The sequence below is a fragment of the Mesocricetus auratus genome, unplaced genomic scaffold, assembly GCF_017639785.1.
Source record: "Mesocricetus auratus isolate SY011 unplaced genomic scaffold, BCM_Maur_2.0 Super-Scaffold_100014, whole genome shotgun sequence".
Lineage (NCBI taxonomy): Eukaryota > Metazoa > Chordata > Mammalia > Rodentia > Cricetidae > Mesocricetus > Mesocricetus auratus.
This window is the reverse complement of record NW_024429197.1, coordinates 2,426,352-2,445,772: the sequence shown is the minus strand read 5'-3', so window position 1 is coordinate 2,445,772 and position 19,421 is coordinate 2,426,352. Positions and strand designations below refer to the sequence as shown.

The following is a 19,421-nucleotide window of genomic DNA, read 5'->3' as shown; positions in this document are numbered from 1 at the left end:
AGTATTCCTGGCATAGAGCCCCTTCTCCACTGGGATCCCAGGTTACTAGGAGAGCCTATAGCCTGAGGTACTAAGGGAGAGAGTCTGATGGCTTGGGGCAGAGGGTGAGCCCTGGGCCAGGAGATACTGAGGCCAGGCAGTATCACTCCAGCCATGGCTGATACCAGCGCTGACCTACTTGGCCCTTTTCAAGTTATAGAGGTCATGACCAGTCCTCTCCTCCAGCCCCACACTTCCATTCCAGCTCCATCTTCTCCCGGAAGGGGGGGGTTGTACCTGCTCCTCCAGTCCCGACACTCGCTGGCGGTGGGCCCGCTCCCGTGCCTCCAGCGTGCGCTCCGTCTGCACCTGGGCACTTCGCAGGCGCTCAACCTCCTGCTGTAGCTCCAGGTGCTGCTCATCTGCCTCCAGCTGGACCGGACTGTGGTTCTGCTCCAGGGCTACCACCTGTGCCTACAGATAGGGGCTGCCAATCAGGGTTCTAACCTTATGTGCACACAGTGGGGTGGGCTTCTCCCTTATCTCACTGGCCCTAACAGTGTGCCTTCCAATCCTGGGCCAGGGCCCCAGTGAAGCCCACTCAGACAGGCATGCACATACAAAACTATTCAAACACAGGGCCTGGCCTACACACACGTAGGAACAAAAGCGAGCATATTTGTACGGCAGCACACAGGCACAAAGGCTAGACTAACATCTTCATGTGGGAAGACATTTACATGTACTTAGGTCACAGGCTACATGAGTACAACGTGAGGTTCATGCTGTACCCATGAGCAAGCTCCCACAGACATTCAGGGTTCCATACATCCACAGCACACAGGAACCACAGGCTTGAGCTCCAATGAGCCTCAGTGTTTCCACCATGGGGAGAACCCCGCCCTACAGCCCAATGAGGACACCTTCCCAAAGGCTCTGGGCTTCCATGCTAGCTCAGCCATAGGTACCCCCAGGGCTTCTTGGGCTCAGTATGGGAATGGCACTGGGGACCAGGCTGGGGGAGGGCCAGGGCTGACCTCCAACTGCTGGATCTGCTGTTGGGCCTCAGCCAGGTCCAGCTCAGCCCCTGTGAGTGTGCGGTCCAGGCGGCCCTTCTCGGCATTCAACCTCAGGGTGTCCTCGTGGCTTCGGAGTTTCTCCCGCTCCACCTGGGTAGATACGGAGGGAAGGGGGCTCGCAGGGGGCTCGCAGGAGCCCCTGTAGGATCACCTGGCAGCAGCAGCAGCACACTGAAGAGAGAGACACAGGAAAGCTGGGGAGGCCCCAGCATAGCAGGCCACCTTGTCCAGGGTCCTCCTGAGTGCCACGCGGTCCTTGTCCAGCCTCAGCGCTGACCGTTCCACCTCACGTTTCTCAGCTTCTAGCTGAGCCAGGGCTCGCTGCAGACTGCCCAGGCGCTCCTGCAACAGCCGCCGCTCTTCCTGCAGCTTCTGGACAGAGCGCAGAGCCATGGCCTCGCCTTCCTGCCGCTGTCGCAGTACCTGCAGCACAAGCCAGCAGTCCCTCAGCCCACTGCACCTCAGGATGCCATCTGAAACCTGGGGACAAAGATGCTGGCCCACTGTGCCCACTCACATAGTAGGAACCACAGGCCCACGGGAGGAAACAGCTGAGGCCAAATGGTTCTCTCTGGGGTATAGCGGAGTGTGGGTCAGATGAACCATGGTTCTATGATCCAGGTGGCGGGGTCAAGGTTTAGGCTGAAGTTGAGATGGGTTCCCCACCCCATGCCCAGGACCACAGGGCACCCCACAGACAGAGGCCCTCCAGGACCACAGGGCACCCCACAGACAGAGGCCCTCCAGGACCACAGGGCACCCCACAGACAGAGGCCCTCCAGGACCACAGGGCACCCCACAGACAGAGGCCCTCCAGGACCACAGGGCACCCCACAGACAGAGGCCCTCCAGGACCACAGGGCACCCCACAGACAGAGGCCCTCCAGGACCACAGGGCACCCCACAGAGGCCCTCCGGCCTCACCTGCTGCAGCTGCTGTAGCTGGCCTTCAGCATCGCCCCGCTGCAGCTCCACACTGGCCAGCTCGCCCCGCAGAGTCTGCACCTGCTCACCCAGGGAGCTGCTTTGCCTCCGTGCTTCGGACAATGCCTGTCTGGCAGCATCCAACCGTTCCTGGGGGACAGAGGCTGATGGTGCCAAGCCAGACTGCCAGCCTAAGCAAAAGGCTTCCCTCTGGGTGAAATGCCTAACTGCTCTGGCCTGTTGCCAGTCCTGTCCACTGAGAGGTTCTGATGGTGACAATCACTCATATCCTAAACTGCACCTAGGTCCCAAACTAACAGGTTGCTACTCTCACTGGGCAGCACCCTCCCCTCAGCCTCATGATTGGCTGCTTCTACTGCCTCAAGGCATATTCTCATTGGCTCCCCAGATTTCCTGACAGCCCCGTGGCTATCAGCTCCCTCCACACCTGCTCTTATTGGCTGACTCTCTCACTGAACTTTCCTAATGGATCCTGGAGCCCCTCCCCAGACCTGGAGCACTTGGCGGTCATGTTCACAGGTGCTCAGGGTCCTCTGCAGGTGCAGATTCTTGTCCTGGGTGCTGGTGAGGCTGGCGCTGCTCTGGGCCAGGGCGTCAGTCAGGCTCTGCACCTTGCTCCGCAGGGCCCCCTCGCTCTCCTCCACCTTGGCCAGTGCCCCATTCAGCCGTTCCACTGTTAGCTGCAAGGTCCCTGCCTTCACCTCACTGTCTGCCACCTGGCAGGGAGACAGGATGGTCAAGGGCTCCCTTCCCATTGTGATCCCCACCAGGAGTGCTAACCCAGGCTCCTCCCACCTCTCCCCGGGCCTCATCAGTATCCCCATGGGCTCATCCTCTCACTGGCTCAGCCCACTGTGGGTTAACCGCCCTGTGCAGAGCCCCATCAAGCTAGCTATGTGACAGGCGAGGACACTGCCACTCTGGGTCTCCACCTGTCCATCTTTGAAACCTGATGGTGAAGACCGGGCAGCTGCACAATGCCTGGACAGAGGTTGGCACAGGACATGCAGGTGTGACCAGGAGGGAGAGGGCCCCACCTGTCTTTGTAGGGAGTCCACCCGATCCTGGAGGGCCTGAGCGTGGGCCTCACGGTCCCCCAGACCCAGGCGGCTGCGTTGCAGCTCGCCTTCAAGGGCACGCCGCTGCAGCTCAAGCTTGACGGAGCGGCTCTCTGAGGCATCCAGCACCTCCTTCAGCCGCCGCTTGTCGCTCTCCAGCTTCGCCTCGGTGGCCTTCATCTTGCTGACTTTCTCCTGTTGGTAGCAAGGCTCAACCCCAATGCCTGCCCACCCTCCTCACACCCCTCTGCACCACTGGGACAAAGCAGGGTCAGCCTCGAGGACTGTGTGACCTGGAACCAGCCTGTGCCTACTAGGGCCTCGGTTTCCCCATTTGTTACTGACTGAGCAGATGGGAGGGTCCCAGAGTGTAACGAGGTCTGTGAGCCAGGGGGCACTTTCCCCACTCTGCCTGTTTCATGTCTGTACCAGGAGGACTGGTCCAGAGGTGCCACTGCCTGGGGACTCATGAGATCCCCAGGGAGGGGGCTGCAGAATGCAGACACTAGACCCCTCCCTGCTCTACAAAAGGGCTTTCAGAAGTGGCAGGAAGCACAAATGAAACCCGAGCTGAACCTGGCGGCTGCTGCTGAGGAGCAGGGCATCGCTCACAGTTCTAATGGCTGATTCTCCCTCGCCTGCTCAGGACTCAGACAATGAAGGGGTTTGCAGAGCGGACACAGGGCAGGAAGAACTTGGGGCCATTCAATCCACATGGGTACCCCAGAGTCAGTGCGTCCTGGGTGTCACTAGAGCCTCCCTGTTTCGTGCTTGTTCGAGCCCCTCTCTGGCCTGTCTGGCCTGTAGGAAAGAGGGCCCCCACTCTGGCTCCCACCCAGCTTTGTTCCTGGCCTCCTCCCAGGCCCCAGGGGCTGCTGGGCTCAAAGCCAAAGCTGAAGGTGCAGACACCACAACCCAGCTCCAGCTTGGTCTCAGCCAGAGGTGGGGAGGTGGGGCAGCTGGAGAGGGCAGGGGGCTTCGGCTGAGAGGCTAGACTGTCATCACTCAAGGCCAGGACTTCCTGTCCAGACACATAGGCATGTAGAAACCCACACATCAAACACTGTACTGCCATTCATGCGGATATTTAGAGATAGAGGCTCCAGCCAAAAGCTCATGGGTACTGCCTCTGTGTAGCAATTACAGGTAACACCCCACCCAAAGGGTGACAGTTGGACAGCAGGCTGTTCCAGGCCACATCTGAACCCCTCTGTCTGACTCAGGCCCAAACCTTTCTCCCTGAAGCACATGAACACTTAATAGTGAACTAAAGTTTGCTCAGTGTTAAGATCCACAGGCCATCCCTCTGGGCTATGACTCGGTCAGAGGACTGCAGAGAACCCTGGGACCTGCTACCCTGGGCCCTCCACTCCTGCCCACCTGGCTGGCCCGGAGCTCGTTCTCGGTGGCCTGCAGGCTCCTCTCCAGTGCTGCCATCTGGTCCAGCGTGGCCCTGCACTCCCGCTTGCTACGCCGCACACTCTCTTCCTGCAGTGCCAGCTCGGCCTGGGCCCCGCTCAGCCGCCTGTCGGCACTGCGCCAGGCTGTGGCCACCACCCAGTCCCATCAGTCTCACAGCAAACCCAGCCCCTGAGCCAAGCCAAAGACCTGACCTGTACCCTACCCTCTCCAAGCCCTGCCTGGGCCACAGAGGTTTTGTAGATTTGGGTCCCTTGGGGTTGCCCCGGGAAGGAACCAGCCCTGAGTCAGGTAGGCTCGGACTGGACCTAAGAGCCACTGACACCAGCTCATCCCACTCAGCTGCTAGGTGCATAGAGGGCAGAGGGGCCCTGAGGGAAGACTCACCTTCCTCGCTCTCAGCTACCGCCTTCTGCAGCTGCCTAGCCCTTGAGGTTGCACGGTCTCTCTCTGCTTCCATCTCAGCCAGCTGTTGACTAAGGGTGCTGGTCTGGACCTTGAGTTCATCCTGTAGCCCCAACAGAGGAAGGGGGAGACCCTGCTCTGACCACCACAGCTCCTTTGCTCCTGGGCTTGCCCCAGGTTCCCCTCCCAGCCATCACCACCAGCCTCACCCGCTCCCGCTGGGTACTCTGAAGCTCTTGCAGAAAGTCTCGGAGGGCATCTCGCACCACCTCTGGCTCCAAGTCTGGAGGTGCTGGGGAGGCAACGGGTCCTGGAGATGGTGGCTGGGACTGAGGGCTGAATTCCAAAGGACTGGGGCTGCTAAGACCATCCCCACTTCCTGGAAGGGAAGATTCAGTCAGGGACATGGCAGCTACTGGGTGCTGGATGTAGGCTCTCAAGGTACCATATTACAGTACCCATTAGCACACAGTGAACCAGGTTACCTTCCCATTTAAAATCCTTTGCCAAATCTACCCACGTTCCTCAATCAAGCCCAACTTCTTTATTTTTTAAAAATAAAGAAGTTCTTTTCATTTCATTTATCTATTTATTTTGATTTTTCAAGACAGGGTTTCTCTGTATAACCTCAGATATCCTGGAACTCACTCTGTAGACCAGGCTGGTCTCAAACCCACAGAGATCCACCTGTCTCTGCCTCCCAAGTGCTGGAATTAAAGGCATGTACCACCACAACTGGATTTTATTTATTTATTTTGAGATAGGGTCTCTCTATTATATAGTTCTGGCTGTTCTAGAATTCACTATGTAGACCAAGCTGATCTAAAACTCATAGATCTGCCTTCCCATTGCTGGGATTAAAGGCGTGTGCCACCACACCTGGCTCATTTTTATTTTATGGATAGGTGTTTTACCTGCACATATGTGTGTGTGCCTGTGCCTCTGGAGCCAGAAGAAGGCATCAGACCCCCTGGACTGGAGTTAAGGGCAGTTGTGAGCATCCATGTGAGTGCTGGGAACAAAATTCAGGTCCTCTACAACATGCTTTCCCTCCCTGCTTTCCCATACCCCTGTGACACACTGGTCCCCATTCTCAGCCCTCCCTCCTTTGCATTTACGTTCTGCTTTTTTGTTTTTGGCAAAATATGTATTAGTTGAAATGTACAAGGCTAGCTTAGGTTGCACAGTAAGTTCCAGGACAGTCTAAAGTAAGACCCTGTCTAAAAAACTGAGGCAAAGCAGTGTGACCCCTGAGCCTGTGCTGGATGCATGCAGACTTCCTGTCGGGATTCTCCAAGGAGAACAGTTCACATGATTTGTATGTGCGTTAGCTAGCGTGGTGCTCCAGACGCTGATGCTCTCTAGGTGTGTACAGGTTACACAAGCACTGCAATTTCCCAGAGCAGCACAGGCATCCTTGGATTTGGGGAGACAGGGAGTCTGAAAATCTACGGCTACTGAAGTGTCACGGTTCCTTCATAGAGTCTTCTGACCAGGTAAGATAAACAGAAACTTATTTTGAAGTAGCTCTCACTGTCTCCTGCCTAGATCTAGGTAACCTTGGACCTGCTTGCTGAGTCTATGGACGTGTCTGTGTTGGAATGCATTGATGCTTGTCTTCCGATGACTGTCTCATATGAGTGCAATGTTTCAGGACTGACCTGCCTTTTGGCACATGGAAGCATGTCATTCCTTCTAACGGCTGAATACCATTCCACAGGATGGATATACCACATTTTTGCTTACCTAGTCATGTTGATGGGTGTTTTGGGATTCACTGCCATTTGGCTATTGTGAACACGCTGCAATAGACTTTGTTATAGAAGTGCCTATTACATGCCTGTGTTCAGTTCTCTTAGCTGTATACTGAGCAGTAGGAATACTGGATCTCCTGTCATTAACATTTTCATTTTCTGAAGAACTGTCAAGCTATTTCCCACAGCAGCTGCACCGACCAGCAGACTCTCCCTCCCTTTATTTCTGCTTGCCTACTGTCCCCAAACCACAGGCCAAGATACCCTCTACTCCCTTCATACAGTTCTTCCCACGGCAGACTCTAAGCTTCCTAAGAGCCCCGCTTACCGACCCACTTCCTGCTCTATTCCAGTGTGTGCTGGCACACTAGGTTCTTGGTCGAAACTACCGTATGTGACTGGATCAGTGCTACCCTGGAAGGTCAGGCTTGCTGTGCCTACCAAGAGGAACATTTCAGGATCCCGGGCCTGGTGTGGAGGGATGTGGAGCTGAGAGGTCAGGCTGGAGACTTACTAAGAAGATGAGACTTGCCTGGTGGTGGTGACGCACGCCTTTAATCCCAGCACTCAGGAGGCAGAGGCAGGTGGATCTCTGTGAGTTCAAGGCCAGCCTGGCCTACAGAGCAAGTTCCAGAACAGCCAGAGCTGTTACACAGAGAAACCCTATCTCAAAAACAAACAAACAAAAACAAAGGAAGGAGGAGGAGAAGGAGGAAGGAGAGGGAAAAGAGGGAAAAGAGGAAGGGGTGAGGAAAGAGAAATGGGAAGGGGGAAGAGGGGGGAGGGGGAAGGAAGAGAAGGAGAAGGAGGAGGAGGTGGTGGCAGTGGTGGCTCAGTAGTTAAGAGCAGCAGCTACTCCTGCAGAGGACCTGGGTTTGATTCCCCACACCCACATGGCAGATCACAACCATCTATAGCTCCAACTTCAGGGGATCTAATGCCTTCTTCTGGTCTCTTCCAGGATCAGGCATGCTTGTGATGCATAGGCATATATGCAGATACTCTCACAAACACATAAAATAAAACAAAAAAGATGGGCTTCAAAGATTCAGAAAGGGCAAAGGGACCATAAGAATCCCTTTGTAACAAAGCTACCCAGGAGCCCAGGACAGCCAATGGGCTTGGCTCTCCCAGGGGTGTGGCTTCAGAGAGCCCTCCACAACCTTGGGCTGCACTCACCTCCCGCGGGGGCCTCCCTCGCTGGGGAGCTGGACACCCGTGCTGGGGAGCCGGACACTCGGCCCACACCCAGGCCCCGACGCAGGGCAGAGCGCAGGCCACCCAACTGGGCCTCGGCCACCCGCCGCTGCGCCTCCACGCGGGCCAGTTCCGCCTCTAAGCCCTGTGCCCGGCCCTCGGCCGCACTCAGCCGCAGCCCCAGCTCCAAGGTCTCGGCCCGCACCGCCTCCAGCCTCAGCTCCAGGCCCCGGGCCACCTCCAGCTGCTTCTTCTCGGTGCCGCGGGCCTCCTCCAGGGAGCCCAGTAGGCCTCGCTCGCGAGACCGGAACTCAGCCTCTTGCTCCTGCAGCTTCCTCTGGGATCCCTGGAGCTGGGGCAGAGGTGAAGCCAGGAGATGTCACAAGGCCGCCCCCCATTCCCACCTGGTGCCCACCACTCTAGAAGGAGGGGAAAGAACACACGTGTGGGGGGGGGCATATTTGAATTTGCTTATTTGTCCCTGCCGTTTATGTGGGATGTGCAGTTGGTAATGACAGTAGTACCAGGCAGTGTGTTCCCAAAGAACCCAGAACCACTCTAAGTCACAGCTCTTTCCTCAATGATGAAACAACAGATGGGCACAGAGGAGCTAAGTGATTTGTCCAAGGCCATCCACAGACTTCCAACTCACAGAAAACTGCCTTCTGGTGAAGAGAAGGGGTCACCTCTCAGTCACCAGTTCCACAGGAAAGCCCCTCCTCTCAAAGACACCAGGCCCTGCACAGACCCCCACAGACACCAGGACCTGCACAGACCCCCTCCTCACAGACACCAGACCCTGCACAGACCCCCTCCTCACAGACACCAGGCCCTAAACAGCTCCCCCTCACTGACACCAGGCCCTGCACAGCCACCCCCAACCGCATCTTATCTTCTCTGCTATAGGTAAGCATTCTGAGGCACAAAGAGTGTCTAAGCCACACAGTAGACTTGGTGGCTATGTGACACTGGGCAGGTGTCTTGACCTTTCTGAGCCCACCTGGTTCTGCTAGTAAAATGAGGCTTATATTACCGACCACATAGGCAGGCTGTGGGAAAATCAAACATGGTTATCTTGAGAGCCTCTCCATGACTTTTGGTATCTGCACATAGGTCCGCAGTTTCTTTTGCTTGTTAGTATTCATACAACTGAGGGAGAGTCCCAGAGGTAGTGGGCTCAGCACTCTGCTCTGACGGGAAGATGCAGGCATACAGCAGCCCACCCTCCTCTGGCCAGCCCAGCCCACCCAGTTACCTCCTGCTTCAAGGCCTCCAGGCTGCTCTCGCCTTTCAGCAACTTCTGCCGCAGGCCCAGCGCCTCTCGCCGGCTGTCCTTTTCTGCCCGCTCGCCCAGGGCCAAGCGGCCCTGCAGGTCTGCCAGCTCCCGGCCCAGCCTGACATTGTCACTGTCCAGCATCTTCATCTGTGAACCAGAGCAGGCAGAGAAGTCAGCTGGGCCCTACAGTGCTGCCCAGTCCTGGCGCGGAGGCTCTCAGGATGGCCTGACCTAGGATGCAGGCATCAACTTAGCACTCCAAGATCATGGGGAACCTGCCCTGATGAACTCACTGAACTCAGGTCATGCCAAGCACCTGGCCCCAATGGTTTATATGCCACTGAATGAGAGGGTGTGGGGGAGGGACAGCAGGGAAGAGGCTGAGTTGACATCCAACCAACCTTAGTTGGGAACCACAGCACACAGAGTGCATCCTGTGTGCCCAACTGTTAGAAGCACTTATATCAACTGAATTAACCTTCCTGCATCCCTGTACGTTTAACCCTGACTTAATGGATGAGAAAACAGGCCAGAACGTGGAATGGCTAACCTATTACACAGCCCATAAGCAGCAGACTGGAATAGAGTAACATTCTAAGCCTGTTTCCTCCTAGGAGCAGGTGGGGCCAGGGCCACCCACCCTACAGGGCTATAGCAGCAGGACCGACTGACCAGGCTTCAGCACTTTCCCAGCAGAGCCTAGCACATGACACGAGGGGCCTGGTGAGAGGACATTAGTTTCAGGGATGCCACCCATCTTGGAGCGTCAGTCTCTGGCTATCACATGGCGTCTCTACTGCGGCCACAGGCTGTTTCCTGTTCCTTTAGAGTGGGAAAGCCTGAGCCCTGCAGAGTGTGTGCAGTGCCCAGCACAGAGCAGGTGTTTGATCAGTGCTGGTGATGGGGTTGTGATCCAGCCAGAGGTCAGCACCCTACAGTCTGCAGGCAAGTTCAGCCATTTCCTGTTTCTACTAAGGCAAGGGCAACTCTTCTATTTTCAAACGGCAGAAAATGGCTTAAAACCAAAACACAAGGAAAACAAAACCACAAAGAGAAACAGTATTTCCTAACACAAGATAGTTACATGAAGTTCAAATCTGTGTTCATGAAGGTTGGCTGGAGCACACCCCCATGTGTTCATATTTCATGCAGAGGGGTGTGTGTGTGTGCGCGCGTGTGCACGCGTATATGTGTGTGTGTGTGCGTGCGCTGGAGATCAGACACAAGCTTTGGGCATGTTGGGCAAGCACCCTGTCACTGAGCTACACACCCCCAACCTCTTATGGATATTTTCCTTTTTGTTTTTTGTTTTTTTTGAGACAGAGTTTCTCTGTGTAGCTTTGGAGCCTATGCACTCGCTCTGTAAACCAGGCTGGCTTTGAACTCACAGACATCTGCCTACCTCTGCCTCCTGAGTGCTGGGGATATTTTCCTTTTTAAAAACATTTAAGCCGCCTTTAATCCCAGCACTTGGGAGGCAGAGGCAGGCGGATCTCTGTGAGTTCGAGGCCAGCCTGGTCTACAAGAGTGAGTTCCAGGACAGCCTCCAAAGCCATAGAGAAACTTTGTCTCGAAAAACCAAAACAAAAAACAAACAAACAAAAAAAAAACATTTAAGCCAGGCGGTGGTGGCGCATGCCTTTAATCCCAGCACTCGGGAGGCAGAGGCAGGCGGATCTCTGTGAGTTCGAGGCCGGGCTGGACCGACCGACAGCCTCCAAAACAATACAGAGAAACCCTGTCTCGTAAAAACCAAAAAAAAAATTTAAAGGCATGGTGGTGCACCCAACACTTGGGAGACAGAGACAGGCAGATCTGTGAATTTGAGGCTAGCCTGGCTGTTCAGGACAGCCAAGGCTGTTACACAAAGGAATCCTGTCATTTATTTTTACGTATATGAGTGCTTTGTCCTGTATGTCTGTCTGTGCATCCCATAGGCCTGGGGAGGCCAGAAGAGGGCACTGGCCGCCCTGGGACTAGAGTTTCAGACAGTTAGGAGTTGCCATATAGGTGACAGGAATCGAACCCAGGTCTTCTGGAAGAACAGTCAGTAGTCTTGACTGCTGAGCCTTCTCCAGTACCTAATTTTATCTCCTGGCAGTACTGGGCAGTGAGTTAGTGACTTACAGCCTTGCTATTTAGGTCTTCAGTAAGTCAAGACTGTTCTTGAACAGGCTTTGCAGCCCAGGCAGGCCTTGAACCTGTGACCCTCTGGCCTCAGTCTCCTCAGTAGCTGAAATTACAGGCCTGTCACCAGCCCAGGTTATAGTTGCTTTCTTACCACAGTAAGGTGGGGGAGGGGTGGAGAAGAGCCTTATGGCCTGTCAAAGTAGAAGTTCGCAGCTCTCACTTCAGTAGTTTGCTAGGCTGACCTGGTTCCTATGAGTTACTACCTTATTGCTCAGGTTCCTTTCAAATGTGACAAGATGCTGGGCCTCCCTGTGGGGACACCTGAGTCTCAATGTGACACAGGACACACAGTGTCTACATAGTTCACAGGTAGAGGGCCCCTGAGAGTCCATCGACTCTACAGCAGTTTTTCTGAACTTACACTCTCCAGGAGGGAGGGGAGGCTCCTGAGATCTGGGAGGTAAACACAGCCTTTCAAGAGGGAATGGAAATCTGGAAAATTCTCCAAAGCCCTTCCCCAGCCTTACAGATGAGTAAACAGCCAATGGGGGAGGGGACTCCCTGTCCAGCTGCCTGAAGCTTCACAGAGAGCTCCCAAGCTGCGGCCTTTGGGAATAGCTGTCCTGTCAGGGTGGGTGTTTATGTGATGTGGCCAATTTTGAGTCCTCCCTGCTCCTGTAAGTGACCCCTCGCCCACACTCCTGCAATTACTATAAAAACTCACTGGTTCATCAAGTTGGACTTTTGGTGCAACCATTAATTTGGTCTTTTGTGGGTTCCCTTTTGGAGTGAGTAGGGGTGTTGGTATGTGGGGGGTACTTGGTCTCCCCAGAAAAAGTCTCTCACCAAACCCAATCCATGAATTAAGGTCGGGCGACAGGCTTGCCGCAGCTCAGGCCTTGATTTTACACACAGTGGAACTAGCTCTGAGAGAGATGCAGAGCATGCAGAGGGGCAGAAGCCAGGGCCGCACCTGTCGCCTAAGCTCCTGCAGCTCACGGCGAGCCTCCAGCCTGGACCGTTCCACCTCCTGCAGCGAGGCCCGCAGCTCTCCAGCCTCCTTGGCGACGGCCGCTCGAGCCTCCTCCAGGAGAGCTAGCTTCTGCTCCTTGTCTTCACTGGCAAGCTTCAGGCTAGGGAAATGGAAGGCAGAGGCTAAGTCCTGGGACAGTCATCTGCATCTCGGTGCACAAGGCTCTCCCTGGCTCCTAGTGGGCCTGGCCCCATCTTGCTCTAAGGTAGCCTAAATGCTGTCTGCCCACATGGCTGCCTTTGCACTGACCCAGCACGGCTAGGAGAAAGTCCTTGGCAGAGAGAGGCACATGAATGACTCCAGGAAGGGGCTTAGTTTCCAAGGTTATTGACACAGGAGAGGCCTGGATGTGACCCAACCTTCTCTGCTGTCACCTGTCCATTTTCTATGGCAGCCAAGTCATCAAACTGACCTTCCTGCTAAGCTGTGCTTATAGACCAAAGCTCATCATCCTTATGGTTCAGTTAGGCTCTTGACTGCTAGGGGGCGGGGCGTGGTGGACGGGGCGTGGTGGGCGGGGCGGTCCTCTGCAGCTCTCACCTGATGCGCTCACTCTCGGCCTTCTTCACCGCAGCCCTCAGCTCCTCGTTGGAACGCCGCAGGGCCTCACGCTCCTTGGTGCCCTCACTCAGACTGCGCCGCAGCTCGCTGGCCTCCTGGCGATGGGCCTCACAGTCCTCCTGGCTGTCCCGAGCCTTGCGCTGAGCCTCCAGCAGCTCCCTCCGAAGCCCATCACGGGTGTCCTCCAACAGGCGCAGCTGAGTCCTCAGCTCTTCTGCCTGTGGGTCCAGGATGGGGTCAGGGCCCCTCAGGCTTGTATGCCACTCCCTCCCTGGCTAGGGGATACCAAGGTCCCAACACTGCCCCATTAATCTGAGGTGGGAGGAGCAAGGAAAAGAGGATGGGCCCCAGCACGCCACAAGCTGCCGGGACAGAACAGTGTCAGCTCACCTCACGCACACAGGACTCCCGCTGCCTGCCCAGGTCCCCAGTCTGCTCCTGGAGTTCTTTCACCTGCTGGGCATGGGCCGCGGTGGCCTCCTCCAGCTGGGCCCGGAGGTCTCGAAGCTCAGATGTCAAGGCGTTCACTGTGTTCTGAGGTAGTCAGAGCCCTCACACTTAGTCCTGACGTGTTCCCAACACCAGCCCACTGCACTGTCCTACCCCTCTGGCGGAAACACAGCCCCTCCCACCACTCCTTGACCATTCTTCAGTGGGGGGTGGGGTGTTGTCCTTGAAGCTCGCCTCTCCACACTAGTGTTCTCGTCAGGGCTGAGCTAATGGCCTCCTCCCTCAGTTTGGGATCCTGAAGGGTTGGACCTTACCCACAACCTGGAGGCATTTCTAAAGCAAGACCAGGGCTTTCCATAGACAAGCCCTCTAGGCAAGCTGTCTTCCCCCTGGATAAAGGCCTGGCTGCCTACCTACCCGGTCCTGTTCCTGCCGGCTCCGGGCATCTCGCTTCTGCCGTTCCATCTCCAGAGAGATGGCGGCCAGACTGTGCCGGGTTCCCATCAACTTCTCGGACAACGCTGTCTTCTCAGACTCCTTCAGGGACAAGGCCTAGGCAGAGTCAAGGAAGACAGGGCTTAGTGGGTGGCTACTTCCTTCTCTTAGCCTCCACTGGTGCTCAGTAGCAGCAATGGCCCACCATGGGTGGACCCTGGTCGGAGGTATCTGCTCACTCCCTGTAGACCTGTGAGAGGCTGCAGGAGCAACAGCAGGAGCCTAGATGTGGACGTGATCTACAGACTTTTAACTAATGCCTCAACTATCCCAGGGCAAAGACTTTCATGATCCCCATGTTACCGAAGATAAAGCACTGACTCAGGGAGACACAGCAGGAGACGGCTGCAGTCTACCCTGCTCCGTTACCTGACAGAAATCAAGAATGAACTATTAGGAAGGTTCAGCAAGCTCCTGTGGCCACAGCCCAGAGGCATCCAGCGTGAGGCAAGCGGAGACAGAAGAATGTAAGACAGCTTTCCGGTGTCACCTGTCACTGCCCGTGTGCTAACCCTCCAACTCCCCTACTCCGCAGGAGAGAAAACTGAGGCCCAGGAGGAAACTGGCTGCTTCCTGGGCTCCCGCTGCTGGGTGGGGACTTCTGGGCAGTCAGGAGCCACAGCTACCAGACTCACAGACCTGCTGCTTCTCGCTCTCGGCCAGGAGCAGGCCTTCATCCCGCTCCTGCTGCAGTGCAGCGATCTCCTCACTCAGCTCCTCCTTCTCAGCCTCCATCCGTGCCAGCAGCTCCTCTCGCTCCTGCTGCAGCTGGCCCTGCAGCTGGGCCCGCTCTGCCTGCAGTTCCCGCCACGCAGTCTCCTGAGGGCCAGAGCCAGGCTGTGTGACATACTAGGAGGGGCCCAGGAAGCCCTTTGCATACCTCAGGTCAGGAAAAAACCCAAATACCCCATAGCTAAGATACAAGATGGGTGGCCAGGTCACAGGTCACATCAGGTCTGTGAATGCAGCAAGGAGGCACAGCAGCCTGGGCTGGGGACAAGAGCGCTCCCTGGGGAGGATGGAGCAGACTGGCAGAGAAGCTGGAGAGACCACAGACTTGGGAGCACCGATGACGGCAACACAGAGAGGGCCAGGGATCAGAGCGTGGCTCCCTGGGAACATGGGACAGCCCATGATGAAGGACTACTTTCTCAAGGTGAGGCACTGCCTGTCCCCTAGAACTTTCTGAAGGGTGGTGGGTGAGGCTCTTCTTCAGGTATACCCTGCCACCTACTGGCCATATACGGTAAGTTCCACCTTAATTCATGGAGACATAAGGGCATCTCATACCACTTTATAGGGGTCCTGCAGAGAGAACATGACCCTCTTGCAGGCAGCCCTGACCAGGCTGGATTTCTAGAGGCCCCTGTCCTGTGGACCATTCTGGAGAGCACCACAAAAAACAGGAACTGAGAGGAAATGTACTAAGTGCTGGTGGCTATGCTAACACACAAGACCTTATAGCAATCTATCCCATTTCCAGAAAAATGAAGAAAAACCTTATATAGCATCAGTGGAAGGAGACTAAGATCAGACATAAACTCAGGAAATGTAAGCACAGAATAAGTGTTCAAGTGACTTCCTTGGCAGGCCCAGCCTTGTCATTCTTGAACCTTAGCAAATGAATGTAGCTTTTTACTGTTTGTTTTGAGACAAGGTCTCACCATATAGCCCTGGCTGTTCTGGAACTAATGTAGACCAGGCTGGTCTCAAACTCTCAGAGACCTTCCTGCCTCTGTCTTCCGAGTGACAGGGTTAAATACGAGCGCCACCACACTCAGCCAGCTCTTCACTATGCTATGCTGGCCTTGCTCCGGTATGGCTGTGGGTCTCCATCGGGTTCACTAGGATTAGACCTAACCTGGCCCCTGGAACTCTACGCATCTGATAAGAACAACTCACTCCCACAGATCTTCCCAGCTGTCCCCAGGGCCCCTATGGCAGACATGAAGTCCTGTTTCACAGATGTAGAAACTGAGGCAAAGCAAGAGAGCTGCCTCCCCAGAGCAGAGACAGCAAGGCTCAGAGTCCTGCCTACTCCTCCCCAGCTGACCAAACCTTCTCACGCCGGAGTCTCTCGAGGTCTTCCTCGTGGGCTGCCCGCTGCTCCCGCAGAGAGGCCTGCGCCTCTCGCTCAGCCTGCGCCAGCTTCTGGGTCATCAGCTCCTTGTCCAAGGCTGCTTTTTCTTCTGTGGCTGTGACCTGCTGCCGCAGGCCTGCCAGCTCCCCTGCACAAGAGGGATGGTAGGAAGACAGGGCTGCGTCACAATCTCCCTCCGGGACAACAGACTCGGGCTAGAAGGGCCATGTGGGCAAAACCAGAGGACTAGAGCTTGCCTGGTACCTACACTGTGTTTCTTGGAGAAGTGGCTAACCCCACCCCCTCCATACCAGTTTCCCACCTGCCATAAGGGCTCACTGGCTCTGTTCCCTCATGTCCAGGGCTAAGACACCAGATGAGCAGTGCTACATAGAGAGGAAGGAGATCAAAATGTAGTGACAGCCATTCCTGACATGTTTGCTGGGTCCCCTCCACACATCCCAGTATGTCACAGCATTTAAATGACGTGCCTTGTTGCCAAAGATGATACTCCAACACCAGTGACCGCTCAAACCTGCCTATCTTGTGAGTGTCTCTATTAGTGACAATGCCAGCCCCTCACTGAGGGCCACAGTGTCCCACCTGGACAGTAAGAGCACTGCCCAGGTGAGAAGGCCAGCGGCATCCCCGGGTCTGTCTGACTCAGGAAAGTCAATTTCCGTGACCCAAGCAGGGCTTAGCCTGCTGAGCTTTCTTTACCTTTGCTGAGCTACAAGGACTGGATTCAGAGTGGGGAGGGAGCACGTGGGGACCGTGGGCTGGGCCCATGGGGCTGATTCATGGAAGCAGCGGATGGTTCTATAGGGACCTTACAACTCTCCAGCCTCCCTGATGACGAAAAACAGCAGCCACAGTTGGCTGAGTCAGGCACTCTGCCAAGGCCTTCACAGGCTCCTTCAACCTCATCCTGGCAACAGGCTAGGCAGTGGGCATTCCCTCTACCTCTGACGTCAGAGGAAACTACAGCCAAGAAAGGGAAGGGCTTGTTCAACAAACCATGTGACAGCTCAGGACAGGAGCCCAGGTGTGCCACACACCTCACCTAGAGCTCCTAACCTCTTCGAAACTCCAGTGCCCACAGCTGAAGTCTGGTATGGAGCCTGGCTATTCCCCAGGACCCAAACCCTCATACCTGTCAGAGTTTCCTTGGCCAGCAGCAGGGTTTGACTGTCAGCTTCTAACTGCTCCCGGCGGGCCTCAAGCTGAGCCAGCTGCCTCTGCACGTCAAACAGGCTGCTCTCCAGGGCTTCCTTCTCCAGGCTGCAGCACACAGTTCTGAGGCCTTGGGACTCAGCCTCTCCCATCTCCTGGGCCTCAGGGTGTGACCAATATGGGCCAAAATGCCAGCCTACCTTCCCAGCTAGACCCAGGCTCCCCAAGGAAGGCTGCATCTGAGCTAGACTGTGTTAGTAAGCGTGGCTCCTAAGTAACTGCTCTTCTGGGTTAACCCCAGGGCATGGCTGGCCAGGAAGTGGCCCCAGGGACACCCCTGCCAGGATTTGGGCAAAGCCCACAGCTTACCGTAGGCGAATAGACTCCTCCGACAGGGTCCGACCCTCACGCTCTGCTGCTGCCAGCTGCACAGCCAGGCCGGCCCGCTCCTTGGCCAGAGCCTCCTTCTCCCGGGCGGTGCGCTCCAGTGCCTCCACCTGCCGCTGTGACTCCCGCAGGGCCTGCTCCAGCTCCTGGTCCCGTCCATTCAGCTGCCGGGAGAGCTGGCCGACCCAAGGATTGTGAGCAGAAAACCCTGGCTGGTTCACTATGCAGCACTCTAATGCGAGGGTCTAGTCCAGCCCTGGCCTGGCAGCAGGAGGCTAAGGGTTGAGCCCAGACTCTATACTGGTATGCTGTATGTGCCCAGGCAAACCCTAGCCTTTCCTACATCTGCAAAGGCACACATGTGTAAAAAACGAGGGCCCTAGTCACTCACTCCGCCCTGCTCCCAAAACTGTCTTTAGAAGCTGAATACAGCAAGGCAAGCAGCTGTGCAGGCTGCAGGGAGGAGCTGGCGCTGCACCTTCCTCACAGGAACCCTGGACCCCAGGACGGACACAGGCTGCATTACAGGTCCTGGAGCCCTGGAACCCTAAGCTGCCTCCCAGCCGTGTGGCTCCGGTTCCCCGAATCTCTACTTTCTTCATATGACAGATCTTCACCAAGGCTGGCTCAGTCAACATATCCTCTAAGTGACAGGCTCTTTCAGCCTCAGAGACAGATGGGATGACAGAGGCATGCAGGGTATGGTGCTTGTTTAAGGCTCTTAGCTAGAAGAGGTGAGGTGCATATGAATCCAAAGGCAAGCGCCTGAGCCTTTGGCTTATCCCAGACTAGCATGGAGCCCCTACCCACACATCTGCATAGGGGCTCACCTGGGCCAGCTGCTCCTGCAGATGACCACGTTCACTGCGCAATGCAAGGAGTTGCTGCTCCAGCGCCTCCCTGGCCTGCTCAGCTGCACACAGGGAGCCCTCCAGGCCCTGCCGCTCCACCTCCTGCTCCAGCCTCAGCTGCTCCAACCGTTCCTGCTCCTCCAGAGCCAACGCAGTGGCATGCTCTGCCTGCTGCTGTCGGCCCAGGAGCACCGCCTTTTCTTCCTCTAGCTGTGGGGTATGATAAAGGTCTGGGCGAGCAAGGGGATCCTCCCAGGACCAGGGATACCCCTTCCATTCCCACCAATGGTCACAGCCTGCAACACGAATACTAAAAGACCCAGAGACTGGTACTGGGGCTCAAGCTTCAGGCAGAAGATGAGAAGCAAGCAGCGGCCACCAGCTCTTCCCTCTGCCTCAGGCTGACTGGGCTGTCCTGTCCTCATGGCTGGAGGATAAGTCTCTGACACTGACTTTGCTTCTTCCTTATATTCCTCTCTAGTTCTGGGATTAGAGACGTGTGATCCCAATACTTGGGATCACTTTTCTGTGAGCTGTTTCTCTTTTAGACTAGATCAATTTCATTTAGCTCAGTGTGGCCTTGAACTAACAGAGATCCGTCTACCTCTTAATCCTGAGTTCCACCTAGCTTCTATAGTTAACTAGTGTGGCTGGCTTTGCATTCTGATACTTCAGACAATCTTTATTAAATCATAAGTAACATATCACCAAAACGGACAGTTAAGGGGAGGTTCCCTAAGCTGAAGGCAGAATGTTCATGACACAGAGAACAAAGCACCAAAATAGAGCAGGGCCCCCAGGACATCCTCCTATGATGCGTAAAGGAAGACAGACAGGTCGGTTGTGGGAGACCCAGCATGCCTCTGTGGTGTCCCCCTGGTGGAGGGGACTTGTGGCTGGTACACAGTATACCTGGGCCATGAGGCGGTTTAGCTCCAGCTTGTCCTGGGCAAGACTCTCATTGAGGGCACTCAGTTTGGACAGGGAGTCTCGCAAGGAAGCCTCCTCTGCCCTCAGCTTGGTCAGGGAGAGCTCTAGCTGTGCACGGCCAGCCTCAGCCTGCAGTGGGAACAGGGAAGCATATGTAGGGAGAGATCCAGGGAAGTGACCCTTACAGCCTGGGTCAGGGCCACAGAGAAAGGGTGACAG

General features: G+C 55.7%; 1 protein-coding gene across 3 annotated transcripts in view; it reads right to left on the bottom strand.

Moving 5' to 3' along the window:
* The window catches only part of Crocc (ciliary rootlet coiled-coil, rootletin), a 49,081-nt gene that overhangs the window by 999 nt on the left and 28,661 nt on the right, over positions 1 to 19,421 (bottom strand). For all 3 annotated transcript variants that reach the window (XM_040757524.1, XM_040757526.1, XM_040757523.1), the window contains 21 exons: positions 19,185 to 19,331; positions 18,252 to 18,482; positions 17,404 to 17,597; positions 17,015 to 17,142; positions 15,840 to 16,009; positions 14,421 to 14,600; positions 13,704 to 13,838; positions 13,227 to 13,370; positions 12,816 to 13,054; positions 12,216 to 12,375; positions 9,092 to 9,259; positions 7,819 to 8,188; positions 5,095 to 5,264; positions 4,868 to 4,988; positions 4,442 to 4,605; positions 3,041 to 3,256; positions 2,495 to 2,719; positions 1,983 to 2,132; positions 1,281 to 1,481; positions 1,017 to 1,148; positions 277 to 453 (listed from right to left, as the gene is read on the bottom strand). In XM_040757524.1, coding sequence (XP_040613458.1) covers positions 277 to 453; positions 1,017 to 1,148; positions 1,281 to 1,481; positions 1,983 to 2,132; positions 2,495 to 2,719; positions 3,041 to 3,256; positions 4,442 to 4,605; positions 4,868 to 4,988; positions 5,095 to 5,264; positions 7,819 to 8,188; positions 9,092 to 9,259; positions 12,216 to 12,375; positions 12,816 to 13,054; positions 13,227 to 13,370; positions 13,704 to 13,838; positions 14,421 to 14,600; positions 15,840 to 16,009; positions 17,015 to 17,142; positions 17,404 to 17,597; positions 18,252 to 18,482; positions 19,185 to 19,331 — 3,822 coding nt within the window. The remainder of the gene's footprint in view (positions 1 to 276; positions 454 to 1,016; positions 1,149 to 1,280; positions 1,482 to 1,982; positions 2,133 to 2,494; positions 2,720 to 3,040; positions 3,257 to 4,441; positions 4,606 to 4,867; positions 4,989 to 5,094; positions 5,265 to 7,818; positions 8,189 to 9,091; positions 9,260 to 12,215; positions 12,376 to 12,815; positions 13,055 to 13,226; positions 13,371 to 13,703; positions 13,839 to 14,420; positions 14,601 to 15,839; positions 16,010 to 17,014; positions 17,143 to 17,403; positions 17,598 to 18,251; positions 18,483 to 19,184; positions 19,332 to 19,421) is intronic.